Below are 15,086 nucleotides of genomic sequence, written 5' to 3'. Positions count from 1 at the left end.
TCGCTCGTCGATTTCGCTTCAATGTTTCTCATATAAAACCCTTTTGCTGAAGAAAGGGAAGCCTGGCTTTCAGCTGATTCTATTCCACAGCTAATTCTTAAAAGTGATGCCCAAACAGCTTCTATGGAGGGACACTGTAGAGAACCACTTTTCAGTAGATGATTCTTGGAAGATTTTCATTTAGAAATGAGGTGTGAATGTAAAGAACCTTTTTTTGTATTATGGAAAGGTTGTTCCTAGAACCACACTTCCAAGCCAATTGTAGTCATTTCGTATTCACACAATGCTATCAGTGCTGGCAGTGTGAAGGCTAGCATGTGCTAGTCAAGTCAAGTGAGTCTAGCCAACAGCTTTTTTTTTCTAACTGCCGCTGAAGCAAAGTCCTTGGACAGCTGAACACGCTTAGAGGAGAACGCTAACTGCAAATTCTGTTATGTCAGCTAACAGATGCCTACTCTGGCTAGCATCGAACTGAGTGATGGGAGGAGAAGAAGAGCCATTCTACTCTGAAAGAGAGTGAGGCTAATCATGCTCTCTGGGACTCCTGGCTACGGATGGCTGTGGCATCCCCAGGATCCCCAGGATCCCCACGATCAGACAGGGAACCTTTATCTTTAAAGAGCCAATGCCAACACAAACCTTCACTGACCTCAACGATGGTATACGTTTCTAAAAATCAGTAACTGGTTTGTATTTGAAATATCCTCTTCCTTCCCTACATTATGCTGAATGCTAATGCAGTTCAGTATTGCTAAGAAAAATGTCCTCCTATGGACCCATTCAATCAAGATTGAAGTAATACACTTTTTACTGCATTTTTGTGGAAAAGGGAAAAAAGGTGGCCAGCTCAAAAGATTTTTCAACAACTGTCATTCACATAGGAGCCCAAACGCATATGCGGATGAGTCATGCAAAAACAAAGATGCGCGAGGTGACGTCCAAGAAGATATTGTGAACAATGTAAGAACGAGAACAGGATAGACTTAACATTTGTATCTGAGCATATTAAAGAAGCTATGACTCAGGGTGAGCCCCAGCCTTTCCCTATCAAGTTTAACCTCTGTTATTCCAGTATTTCCTGATAGATCAGTTGTCCCTATGCCCTATTGCCACGTATGATCAGCTGTAGTAACTAATTACTTTTACTCAGTCTTATGTTATGTGTAGAACATAAATAACTGAGTATGTTTAACTATTACTTGTACTCAAGTATAATATTTGCAAAAAAAGGATATCTACTTTTACCCAGTTCCATTTTAGTGAGTCTTTTCAACGTCCTTTATGGTATTAGCATTAAAAAATAAAAGAGTGCCATCAACTAAATGCTAACCGTACAGTAGAAGACTTTGGAAAGACTCTGAAAATACATTGAAAATACTTTTGAGTCACAGATCATGATTTCGCATGGGCTGAGAATCTCACAGGGTCACTATTTGCAAGACTGCAACTATCTATCAATCTTTTGAGATTATTTCCCATCATCCTTCTGGATGGAAAATTACAAGAGGAGAAGCTGTTAAACAATGGAGCAGAAACTGATGCAGCTTTTGGCCACATCTGTTTGTGTACAGTAGTTTGTTCTGAAATAAGCCCTCCAAAAAAGACAGAGATGTTACCTGCTGCTTCCTATTTGGTGCTGGAGAGAGCTCACCTTGGTTATTCACAATGTCCATGTCACAAATTGCATGAGCCAAGATTCCGAAAGGCACACTTGATGTGATAATTAACTAGGTTAAGAGTTATGACAGCTATCCTGACTCCTGACCACCTATCACCAAACGATCGAGATGACAGAAGCACTGCAACTCTAGTGTGATTTTATTCCAGACACTGCAACAGTGAAATCGCCTGAAAGGTGATTTGGTGTAAGGCTGGCATAAGGTAACAAGTTAAGCTTAAATGAAAATGTAAGGAGTAAAAGCACAATTCTATAGTACCACAGTAAATACTGAGGTGAAAATATCTGTTGTGAGGTAGAATTTTTTTAAGTTGTTAAGGTCTATTATTTTTTATTTTAGACCAAGATTACATTAAAAAGAAGAGAAGACTAATAACAGATGTCTGTGCTGATTGATCCTGAATGTACTAAAACAGGCAGTTGTTTTCCGATCTTTTGCTTTTTATATTTTTGCCAAAGTTAGTTATAAGAAAGGCACATTAAATAAGTGACAATATAAATGACCATTATTTTACCTTATAGATGTTAGACGTCGTGTTATGTCTGGGTAATCAGCTGACAAAAATGTAGTTTCTATTCTGACACAGTAACTGCAACACTTTTTCTGACTGAACTGTTGGTCCTGCCTGTTGATTCATTCATGCCTGAATGCACTTTTATTTCTGGACAGGTTTAGGATACTCTCTTACCTTTAGTGGGTGTTGAATTGTGATATTTTCTGGGTACTAGAAAGACGTCCTTTGCCAAGGCGTATTCCAGCCTCCTGAGCTTTAATTTTGGGAACTTGGCATTTTAGAAGGTGGTGTACAGGCAATACCCCCTCAAATCTCAGCGTCATCTGAATTACAGTGCAGCCCTCCTCCACGTCACTCTGAGTTTGCTTGCCTCTCCGTCTCCGACAACATTCTCCCAAAACACAGTTCCCTCGTGCCTCCCAGCCCTAGATGTTTATCTTAATGATGAATGAAAGCGAGCTGTTGAGAGGTAAAGGCGTTGAAAGATGAAGTCAGTGTTCTTAGCATTTTTAGAAGTTGTCCAAACATCTCTTTAGATGCAAATAATAGAAGGAAGTAATTGATGGAAGTAACAGCAGTGTAACTTTACCCACCTCTGAATTCAAACGTAGAGGAAAACAGACTTGTACTCGTGAACAAGACCTGACCGCTGGTGTGAGTTACAATTTCTGATGCTTTGATGTTCGGCTCACCAAAATTAGACTGTCCGACTGCAAGGTATCCATAATCAATATACCAGCAGAACGGTCAAATCTTTGTTTCCTGGAAGTCACCAGTGTAGACTAAAACCAGAAACAAGCTGTTGGACACACATGCCTTTGCCCTTGGTGTTCCCAAGTGGAATTGCGGTTAAAAATAACGAAAATTGAACTTAATCATTCCCCCAAGATCTATCGACAGGCCAGTAAGCACAAAATGAGTCTTCTCCCAAATCAATCCCTTAATTGCTTTACAGTGTGGCTGCTCTATAACAGCTGACAGAACAAAAATCTGTTGAGTAGGGCTTCCTTTTTTCCGATAGTCATGAAAACAGAAATCGAAAAGGGGGAAATCTATTACATAAACTTCAGTATTTAGTCTGTGCTTTGACATCATACAACTATGCATCTCTAACTTATTGACTTTTCAAAACATGCGTTGTTAATGAGCTTGCGGATGAATTGCGTAATGAATTTTCTTTATACCAAGATGAAGAAAAATGATTGGAGATCCCCCCCCCCACACACACTCTTATTATTGATCCATTTACAAATGCATATTATTTGAATGGTCATAATAGATCATCTTAATCATTTTAATTTAATGATAAATTTTAATTGTTAAGAGAGCAGGTTATCATAACATATAGGTTCTAATTGTATTCTTTTTTTATGGTGTTTCCTTAAATGGGGCAACATGGGGTCCCCCTTTTGAGCAAACCAAAAGCTTGGAGATGTTAAAAAGGAGAAACCTCAAGAGTGACTGGGGGGTTTTCATACAGTTTTAGTTTTAGTATTGCTGTGGTTAAGTACCCAACAGGGAGAATATTCATGATTGAAGAGGTTTTACACTTTTCTGCTGAGATCCTGTTCCGGCTGCAAACCCTCGCAGGCCTCTCTGTCCTTTTTATTCAGTGAATGAGCTGGAACTGCACCACATAATCACTTGGCATTAGATTCTGTTGTGTTAGGCATTAGCGGCTACACCGGTGTGATGTCATATGAGTACGTCTGGCACCAGGCTGTGTGGACGTTGAGGCCTTATCCTGGCAGAGGAAGGCCGGGGGATTTGCGCCTTTTGTTGAATGATGCACTGCCATTCCATGATGGCTTTGTGTCTGTCCATGTTAGTGGCAAACACAAGCACTGCCAAAGGTCAAGCATAGAGACTTTTGTACAGGTCCGAGGTGCCTCATTAAGTGGCATTAACCCATATTTTTGGGTTAGTTGTGTTGTTGCTGGCTAAGCAGCTGCCAAAGACTGGACATGGAAGTTGTGCCTTTCTATTCTCATACATTCACCGCAACACTTATGCTTACTGGACTGTTAGTCTTGCCTGGGTGATTCATTCTCGCCCACGGCCAAATGCTGTAATAGACTCAGGGAGCTCCCTCGGAATTTGTGATTCACTTTTCATCATGCCATTGACTCACTATGGGCCCAGTGGATGTTATTACTGATTTCAAATGCACATATGGGCTGAAATGTGCAGTTTTGGTTTGTTTGAGACATAGACACAAACTGCTGTTTATGGCTTGGACATTTAGTTCTAGGAAAATAAAACATTTGTTGGTAGAACCTTGGCATTAAGTGGATGTTCTTTGAAAAACTTCCTCATACTCAACCAAATGTTAAATGGCAAACTGCCCAAGACTCTTTTTGGTACCTTTATCTAAGTACATATGAATTCAAATCTTACTTAAAGACTTACAATAACAAGGCAGATTTAATTGTATTCAAAATGTGTTTGTTATGATAAACATTTGATTAAAAAAGGCTACACTAAAATATAATATTTCAAACCTGGCTGTGTTTATTAAGAGCATACAGATTAAATGAACACTGTAAATGTTATCTGCATTGCTGCTCTGCAGATAAGATTGTCACAACAATGTTGTACTTTATGTGTTTTAGTGCCCTCGTGCCTCACTGATCAATTGATATTATCATCATTTGTCCTAAGCTGATGTCATCATATAGCAGCTAGGGTCCTTCTATAGTATTGCCCAAGTTAGCATTTATGGGCATTCCATCCCCATATATCAGGCGTCTCATAGAACAAGGCTTTGTGAACCACTGACACTGGTCAGAGAACAGCTATTCCCAGCAGTGTTGCTCTGCGTGGATCATGCAAAATTAATGTATCAACAACAGCTGATCAGAGAACAGTAATGCAGCTCCTGATACCCTCCATCCATCATGCAATTACAGCTTATATTGCTGTTCTATTTATTTAACGCGTCACTGTGACCTTGTCCCGGCATTCCTGAAGTCAACACCATCCCCCCGCTGTCTCCCTCCCTCTTCCCTCTATCTCTCTATCCTCCGGTGGAAACAGCATGAGGTCTCCTTACGTCAGCAACATCGCAGGACCCCTGTCTCCTCTCGGATCACACTGAGCCTGTATCTCCCCTGTGCTCATTAGTGGTAGAGATAAGAGGTGACAGAGGCGGTCAGGAGAACTACAAAGAGCACAACAGATTCATGCAGCAGAAAAGTGCTTACACTGAGAATACTAACCTTTTAATGGAAAACTGGATGCTAGCATGCTTTAGCTCATTCTCGATTGCACAGTAAATTAGCCGGATTGTCATTAAAATGCATTATTGCTGGCATTGAAGATTTTTTCTTTTTAGTTTTTAAACACTTTTCCAAGACACATTTCATGACAAATTGAGTAATAAAAGTCTTACTCAACATTTTAAAATTGCCTGTTGCCAGTTCTAAGATACATAGTTTTGTTTGAATGTGACAGTGATGATTTTCTATATTGTTTATTTTGGTTAATTTTCTGTAGATTGTGTAAATAATGAACCTGAAATCAACACTGACCTTTTTGACCTTGTTAGTTTTTGCCAGTGGTCATATTACAGCAGTGTTATGCAATAATTAGAATGTCTTGCTCCTGGGCTCCTCCTACAGTCAAGAAGTGTAATTTCAGCTTTTAACATTCACATGCATTTCTGGACTTCTGATAGCTACAGAACAAGTTAAGGGTTAAGCGAGTTAAGCTACAGAAGGAGTAAAGCGAAATGTGTTCTCTGCATTTTACCCATCTGTGGTAGTGAACACACACACACACACACACTAGTGAACTAGGGACAGTGAGCACACACACACCAGAGTTACTTAGCGCAGTACCAGAGTGCCAAGCCTGGAATAACAACGATAGTTGGTCTGTTATTTTAAGGTAACAATGCTACATAATGTTGCTTTAAGCATGACTGTTCAAATCATGCCATTTAAACGACATAATTCTTGTTTCATATTATTTTCCATCAAAATATGACTGCCTGTGATGATGTGCCCACCTTTAGATAAATGTCACGTAACCTCCCACACCACCTTTAAAACATCAGTTTTTTATTACATCACTGTGCACAAGTGGACGGGGGAAAATAATAATAACCAATAATATAATGTTTCATCCCCTCCTCCTACCTCCCACCACTAAGCTTGCTCAGAGACCCTCCCTGACATCATGTTTCACACAGAAATACGTTACAGTATGAACAGGGAAGTTTGTAAGATTCTTATTTCATGCTGACGTTAGGAGTAAATCATGTCTGATAGTTTAAATGTCAGTTATACACTTGGGAGTTGGGTCTATCGTAGGCGATCTTACTGCAGCCGTTTAGTGTATAACACTAAAGTCTGGTTCATTAAGCCTGTTATATTACTTCTACATCTGTGTTTTTACTGTGAGCAGGCTGCTAAAAGGCCTACTAGCTGTAGGGTCAGAAATAACTTGGGCTTCCATTGTCTTGATTACCACAGTGTCCTTCGTTTTCTCCTTCCTATGACTCATGTGTCTTTGCCTGTTTTGTAGCTTCTCGCTTATTCTGCTGAGAGCTTGAACAGGGATGGTACACATAGAGGACATCCAGTACAGGCTATTTCTCTGCTTATGCAGCTAATGACAGTACGCTCCTGCTCTCCAGATCCTGACTCTTACAAACACATCAGATGCAGGACGTTGCATTTCATTTTTTCTGAAATAATGACAGCGAATATTGGGCTGATTTTGCTAATTATGGGTTCCTTTATGCATGACAGTTGTGTATCGTTCAGAGCTGATGTGCAGGGAATTCTGCATGCCGGGGAGCTAGCTGAGGTGCGATGGAGATACCAATGTCAGATACAATTTAGCCTGCTTCTACTGCTTGTGTCTTAAGCGTTGTGACAGGCAGGCCAGGCTGCTTGGGAGCTGCAGCCTCCCGGAGCATAGTGTGAATTAGTGAGGCTGAGTGATGGTATGGAACAGACACCGTCATCATCAGTGCTCACTACATAACAGTATTGCACAACACAATCCTATAAGGAGTAGTTCATTCTTTGCTGATCCAGTTACAAGGAGTGAGTTACGTCTGGCAGTTTAGATGCTGGTTAAACACTTTCTTGCTCACACAGCTGTGTGCACTCAGTCCCTCTGCAGTTGCCCTGTGTAAAGCAAAAGTCTGGTTGATTTACACTGCTATATGCATACTGATGGTAAGTCCATTTCAAAGGGACTGCTTAAGGAGTAAAAACAGAAAGGGGCCAATATTGTGAAAAATCAAATTTCCCTTGCTTTTAGGGAATAGAAGAGTGTGATGCATTATGTAAACTTGACCCTCATATATAAGTGACAGAACCTAGCGTATTTACATGCACCCTCCTGTTCAGCCTACAATATTTACCCCTGCCCATTCACACTGATGCTTTAAGCCTGGAGTGTTTTATTTAATAGGGCACCATACAAGCCAACCACACAAAACAGGGTTCAGTTACATATATCAGTCTTAAAGGCACACTATCAAAATTTCATTCTAAAGAGATCAAGAGAGCGTGGAAATGGTAGTGTAATGAATCGTTAATAATGTTTATGGTATATAAACCTACAAAAACCTCACAAGTGGACCTCTGGGCAGACATAATGTACAAGAAGCGTGTATGATATAGGTCCTTTAAAACCAACCATAAATGTATGTGCATTTTGTTATATTTCCCACATTTTTACTGTTAATGGATACATTTCTCTCAAAATAGTGCACGATCAAACACATCAGACCTCTTTCTATCATGCTTATATTTCTGGATAATTCTGGAGGATAGTTTATAATGTTGGATTCAGAATTCATCCAGCTCTGTTGGAACAAGGCGTCAAATTTCCAAGACGGTAACGTTACAGCGGGATTCTTAACATTCATCACTTTCAATGGATATTAATGCAGCATTTTCCCTCCGATACTTTTCTTTCGGGCCATGTTAAAAAACGACAGCCAGTGTAAAGTGCAGCTATTATTTTCAAATTGTGAACATACATTTAAACTGAGATACAACACACTGAATATTACCCTCTGATGAACTGCCGCCCTGTCCTGTAGGTATTCCTGCCTTGCACTCAGTGCTTCTGGGCTGGCCTCCGGATTTCATATATTGCATATTTCCCTGCTTTCAAGAACACATGCTCACACAGTGAAGGTGAGCAGACAGGCAGCTTTATAGAGAGGCAGGGGTTTTCCTGTGTGGTTAGAGGGTTAATGTGGTCACGGCCACATCTAAATTTGGTCTTTCAAACAGCCTACAGCGGTCAAAGCTTAGGGGGAATGGGGGGGAGGGGAGGGGGGGGCTGTGAAATGTTATTTATTTATTTATTTTTAACAAACTAACGTTTAAGAATAATTTATTAGAAATATTGGCATTTTTCACTGTGAAATCAGTTTCATAGCTTTTTAGCCAGATCCATTCATTATTACTGAAACACGCTCTCGTCTCGTTTTTGTGGGTCAGAATGGAGTCTGATTATAATACTAATTATAATAATACTACAGTATGACCCCCCGTCCACAAACATTTTTTTTCCACGGAGGAGGAGGAGGAGGAGGAGGAGGTTTGCGCTTTCCGCTTTCCGCTTTCATTCCCACCCCTGGAGTAACGCAATGGACTTTCCCAGACAGACATGTCACGGCTGTTGCTTGGAGTCGACGCGCTGTGGGAAAGGCATCCTGTGTCTGCCATTGCAGTGGAGCTGCACACAGGCTGAGGACGCCAGTATCCTCTCCAGATATCCCTCTATCTTCGTTCCTTACACGTGTTCAAAAAACGGACCTGAGCGGATCTTTCACTGCGGGAGATTTTCTAACAACACCCGAACTGAGCTCGACGGTTGTAACGCAGCGCACTGGGACTTTTTTCGCTAGCTAACGGGCTCGTTGTCATCAGCACCAGCGGTGGGTAGGTAGCCGTTGCCGACAGATAGCGTGTGCTGCTAAAGAAGAAGCGCTTTCCGTGAACTTTGGACTCTCATCTCCTCCTCATCACCGTCTCTGACATGTTGCTCATCGTCCACAGAGCGCAGAGTTAAAGACTGCAGCCCGGCGCTGCGGCACCCGGGCGACGGACACGGAGAAACGGACCGTTTGCACTGTTCTGTCGAGCAAGCAGGCGCAGCTAGCTCACCCTGTATTTAAAGGCTACAAACGTTTTTGGCCAACTTCACCGTGAGAAGCTGAAGAAGGAACAAAATGTCTGCCAGGGCTGCCTCTAATAAGGTAACGCTGAGCTTTTGTTGAAGTTTTAATAACGTCGGGCTCGTCTGCACTGTCAGAAATAGCTTGCATCTACATGAGCTTACTACCCAGCCAAACATCCAGCAACTCCGAGGCATGAAGCCTCTAACCGTCCACAGCTACCGCTGGCTAAGGTCATGTGTTTACTAAACGCCGGTGAGTCCAGCTAGCATTAGCTAGCATTAGCTAGCTAGCGTTTAGCTGGCAAGCTGCGGTTAGCGAGCTCTAACGCATCTGCTCCGATATTGTTTTCTTTTAGTGAGATAGCTTAGCTAAACTAGATAACATGCCTACTATTAATAACGCTTTGTATGATAAATATTGTTTAGTTTACTTGGTTATGACGGCTTACATTTCACGACGGTCAGCTAGCTATAGCTGACTAGCGTTAGCTAGCTACTAACGTTTAAAACTGAGGTAGCTAGCTAGCTAATATTCGTAGCTAGCAATTGTGCTTGCTAATGTTTATAGCTAGCTATATTTACATGTCATGTCATATCATATAGCTAGCTATGTAGCTGACTGTCTGTGTAGTATACCGCCTGTAGTATGCGAGGCTCATTAATGAAAGCATTTAGCTGGGTAGGTGAGTGCTAACGTTAACTACACAATATTTGGCTAGTGGATGTGTAGCGTACAGTCTTATAGTTGGAAATGGTTAGCATCTGTTTTTGCTAGACGTAGCTACGTTCGCTGCTAAGTAAGTAATGCTTAAAATGCACAGATTTGGGCCTTGTTTTAACCCATCCATAATCAGGGTTAGGAAGGCGATGGTGAAAACGCGTTATTTAACATGGGCGTGTTTCTGTTTCGGTTGAAACTTGACAGGTGAGCTGCAGGAAACTACACTAGCATTCCAGGAATGTGTCTGACCTGTCCTTCCTCTCTGTCGTGTGTCATGGGTTTCAGGCCTGTGTGTACAGTTTCTGTATAACTCAATCAAAACCTGTAGCTATATTATAGGTAGAACTTTCCCTCCTCGTTTTCAGTAAAAGCTGACTCATAGGCTGTTCCTGGTCTGCAGCTGTTACTTACACCATTTACTCTATTTAGAAAAGTGACTTGCTCAGTTGAATTGTGGTGTTGGAGTCCTGTCTCCAGTTATGAAGCGCTCCTGTGTTTGTTTATGCTGTCCTTTTGTCATAGGCTATCATTTGAACTAGTGCAGTCCTTGCAGAGTAATCAGTGATTCTGCCCTCCAGATCACTCGTTAGATTGCTCCATGTCTTCTCCAAATGTAATCTTCACCATTAACAGAGCTGCTTTAAAAAAAACAAAAAGCAGCAACTGGTTGAAAAGTCAAGTGCACAAGATGCACAAAATAACAGGCTTTGTGAGAGTTTTTAGGAGTAGTTTTTGTTGCTTTGCATTAATGTCAGTTCTGAGGAGAAATTCACTCCACACGTGATCTTGCCAGTGTTTTACTGTTTTCCTGTATTTTGTCTCATTGTTGACAGGTTACCTAAAGTACTGATGAGAATGATCACCACATTAATTAGCATCGCCTCTAGAGGTTTTTCATACTGTACAATGTCCACTAATCTACTTGTCAGCTTAAAGCTGCTAAGAATTTAGACAGCCTAGTGTAGTATAGTGAAAGTTAGCTGACATGTTGAAATGTTAGAAATGTGTGTGAGGAAGATCCAGTTTTTGGAGTTACCAACCAGTACCTTTATTTAACTTAATGTCTAGCTTATTGTGTTAAAGAAACATCTGCGTCTCTGTTCATTGTTCTGGATGCTGTATACATTTTTCTGTAACTAAATTAGTGTGATAATACTGAAAGCCTTGCTTTTAAATGTTTAGTAGTTTGTGTATTTATTCAGTTATCATTTATTACCAGTTTTGATGGAGGAGGTGATGTGTGCCCTCAGTTGTTGCATGATGATATGTGACGGGGATGAAAGGATCAAGGTCAAAGATATAGGCCAGAGCCCAGTCCTGTTGGTATGAGAGTCTCTCTCACGCTCACTCTCCATCTTGCCCATGTTTTTTCATGCATGTCAGGTGACCTGCTTCACTGAAAAACTTGGACGTGGATTCTCACTTCTGGATCAAGGGATTAGTGTGTGTGTGTGTGTGTGTGTGTGTGTGTGTGTGTGTGTGTGTGTGTGTGTGTGTGTATGGGTCAGATGGTTTGTGGCTTGAACAGTGACCTAGTACTATAGCTTGTGATATTGAAAGAATGCTGAGGCATCACTGTATTTTAATGTGATTAAAAGGAACAAGTTTGAAATGTAAAATAATCAGAGACCTTTTTACACTGTGTTTCTGAAAGAATAATATGGCATGGCATTTCCAACTCTATGGTGATGCTGAAATGGACCTGTATGTAGAGTAACACACTGCTTTTTCTAGAGCACGGTTTAGTGTGGTGGGTCTGTAGAGTGCTGTGCAATCCAACATAAGTTAAAAGCAGTTTGTGTTCATGTGTATTTAGCATTATTTTTGCCCTGCCCTGTGGCTCTAGACCCACTGCGACCCTAGCCAAGACAAGCAGATAAGGAGATGAACGAATTTTATAGATTTAAAAAGATGAACTTACAGATGAGAACAAATGTTATAGATTGATAATAGAAAGGGATTGTGTGATCCTCAAAAACAATTTCATTACATTTTCATCTGACCCAGAAATAGATGTGCTGAGACACAAGATCCCAAAATAGATCTGTCAGAGCATAGCATGTTTTCACTGATATTGCTGCTACGAGCACAGCTTTTAATGAACAACTGACTAGGAGTGTATGAAATGCCCTAATCCAGTCATATATAAAATGTGGTATGCCATTTTATAATATTTAAGCATATGTACATTTGGTATTCATTTTAAAAATGGTGAGAGAAGGAGGTGTAGGAGTACAATTAAAAGTGATTTTTTTATTTTTTACATGTACATGCATCATTAGAAAAAGACTTTTAATAGAAGTTGTGCAAGGAGGAGGCCCTTGCTGTGAAAAAAGGGCAAGATTTAAGATTACAGAATTTAGTTGTGTGCGATTGTGATAAATGTGCATATATTTGTGTATCTTTGGTTTAAACATTTCTCAGTCATAATTTGGAACGGGAACTTTCTATTTTAGTAGTAACTTGATGTTCAGTCGTCGTGTATGCAGTATCAGTTCAACACCGCCATGCATCGTTCATTTTCTGCTGCTTTGCTGATTTACAGAAAAAGCATTCATGTTTAACCCATTATTTGTTTTGAAATCATGTTGCCTGTTTTATGCACTCAGCTCTGTAAAAGTGTTAGAATGCAAAGTGGTTGATTGCACCACCTTACTCATTTCCCTTTATAGAGTAACAGATAGTGTGGTGTTTCAGAAGGCGTTATACCACATTCCAAGTCCATGTCGTCATAGTCCTAGTCCTTTTAGCTCACTCACTCACTCACTCACTCACTCCTCCTCACTCCTCCTGCATCCACTCCTATTCCACGATAACCAAAGAATGAACTGGGCAAGGATAACGTGGCGTGGTACGGATTGCATATTAACCAGTCGTACATGAATGGGCTATGAGTCATGAGTGGGTGTGTTCCACTGGTGGAGTAAACGGCCCACATGCTCCATGTTCTGATCTTCTCAGTGATGCTTTGGTCAGGGTCATAGGTCAGTGGTGTTGTCTGAGGTTAATGGAGACTTTGTTTCCTGCTGCCTAGTGTAGTATTACTTAGCTGGGTATCAGCTGGGCATAGGCCAAGCGCTCTGAACACATGGTCTTGCCATATGTACTGTACACAGACCCACATTCTCGCACACACAGGCTTACGCTGGCCTTTTGACGGCTGCTGCTGCTTTACTACAGTGAAATTGAATACCTGCTTTTTGAGAGAGCTCGTGAAGAAGGCATGAAGACTCTTGGGCCAGTTGATTTATTTTTCATTATTCCCTTTTATCCAATAACTGTTTGGCCAACATCCCAGTTGGAAACACCCCAGACTCGGAATCTTGCTGATTTTGTTCAACTTTGTTCAACAAAACTTTTTTTTTTCCCCTCCTCTTTCTCGTTTCATTGTGGGCAAGCCCCTTTCTTTGTCTCCTCTGCTTTTTAAGAGCTTGTCACATGACCAGAATGAATAGACAGTCTTTGTTCTTGACAGCCAGAAAAGTCCAAAGAAAGGGAAGATGCTGTTAGTAGTCTCTGGGAAAACTGCATGGTCAGTGACTCCATTGTTGGTAATTGCACAGTGATCTTTTTATTTAATGAGATATATCTGATTTTTGAAATTCTCCGAATGCAGATCATTTTCATCACATTATAGGTACGCATGTGTACAAAAGATGGGAACAAGCACACTGTTGTTCCTTTATTTCCTTGTCTTTAAGATATATGCACAAGGTAATTTGTTTCTTTCTGCCATGCTCCTCACATGATCCTTTGAAGTGGCACACTCAGTAAAATGTGCCATATGTCTTTGCTAGGATTAATGGCGTCACGTCCTTTGACACAATTACTCTCTCTGGTTATGTATAAGCAATTTACGAAAAAGAGAAAAGCATAAATTCCATCCAACCAAATTCAGTACGGCGATTATAAATTTGTGCACTTGAGTCTTAAATTCTGTCTTCTGATTTAAGCTTCCTTTCAAGTTTTGTCAGAAAGGCTGAAGAGCCAGTGTTCGCATACACGCATCTGAGCATTCCATCTCCTCCCTGGCTATGTATAACAAACCCAGCTTAGATCAATCACATGTCCTCATTAATCTCCCTTAGTGAAATGAGAGCCCTGATCTCCATATCTCAGCAGAGATGCCTTTTATCCTTTTGTCTGCTCCTGCATCACTGAGCGAGGTTTGTGCTTGCGTGCGTTTTGTGTGTCATGAATTTGTGTTGTGATGATGTTTGTGTTGTATCTCTGTATGCATGTGTCGTGTGTATTGAGGAGTGGGATCTAGGCTGACGTGCTGTTGCTTATCAGTACCCAAGAGACCAAGACATTTGGTCAAGTACTGAGTTGTGAATTGCTAATGACTGATATGTTAATGCTTCTTCCTGTTCGTCAGGTTACCCTTGCAGAGAGATCATGGAGATAATTGATATATCATGGAGAGCATCAGTGTAGATAGGCAAAGCAGCTGGCATTGGTGACAGAATATTGCAGATTTCACTTTTCCCAGATCAAGAAGTAAGAAAGAAGTAAGAAGTAAATTAAAGCATAATAATGGAATTTACCTCGATTACCTTGATTAATTGTGTGATGTGATTTCCAAGGACAAGTGTGCCACGGTCAGAGGTCTGGTCATCACTAGTGACCATACTGACATGCGGAACTTAAAATAGCTCTCTCATCACAGGATGCTCCTTGTTAATCAGGGTGGTATTTTAGCCTGAGATAAAAGGACTAGCTCCATCTCTGCTAAGAAACAATGTGTACATTCATAAAGAGTATTAAAAGCATTTTGAGACGTAAGTTGGTTTGGTCTTGATGGGACATTGTCCGAGAGTCATTTTTGCAGATGTTTTAGATTGCAGATTTGTTGACGCTTTATAAGGATCTGCGATGAAAATACGGTTGTATGTCACATGTATGTATGAAACATGGCCACATATTTCCTGCAATTGTGTGTGTGTGTGTGTGTGTGTGTGTGTGTGTGTGTGTGTGTGTGTGTGTGTGTGTGTGTGTGTGTGTGAGTGAGAAAAGGCAG

At 40.8% G+C, this 15,086-nt stretch overlaps 1 protein-coding gene across 7 annotated transcripts in view; it reads left to right on the top strand.

Moving 5' to 3' along the window:
- tjp1b (tight junction protein 1b) overlaps positions 1 to 15,086 on the top strand; it is a 74,281-nt gene that overhangs the window by 28,865 nt on the left and 30,330 nt on the right. The window contains exon 1 of one of the 7 annotated variants that reach the window (XM_072671157.1): positions 8,860 to 9,424. The exons of the other annotated variants lie outside the window; for them this stretch is intronic. Coding sequence (XP_072527258.1) covers positions 9,398 to 9,424 — 27 coding nt within the window. The 5' untranslated portion in view covers positions 8,860 to 9,397. Of the gene's footprint in view, positions 1 to 8,859; positions 9,425 to 15,086 lie in introns of those variants that run through there. 7 annotated transcript variants of the gene reach the window in all.

The sequence above is a fragment of the Salminus brasiliensis genome, chromosome 2, assembly GCF_030463535.1.
Source record: "Salminus brasiliensis chromosome 2, fSalBra1.hap2, whole genome shotgun sequence".
Taxonomy (NCBI): domain Eukaryota; kingdom Metazoa; phylum Chordata; class Actinopteri; order Characiformes; family Bryconidae; genus Salminus; species Salminus brasiliensis.
This window is presented reverse-complemented; position numbering and strand designations above follow the sequence as displayed.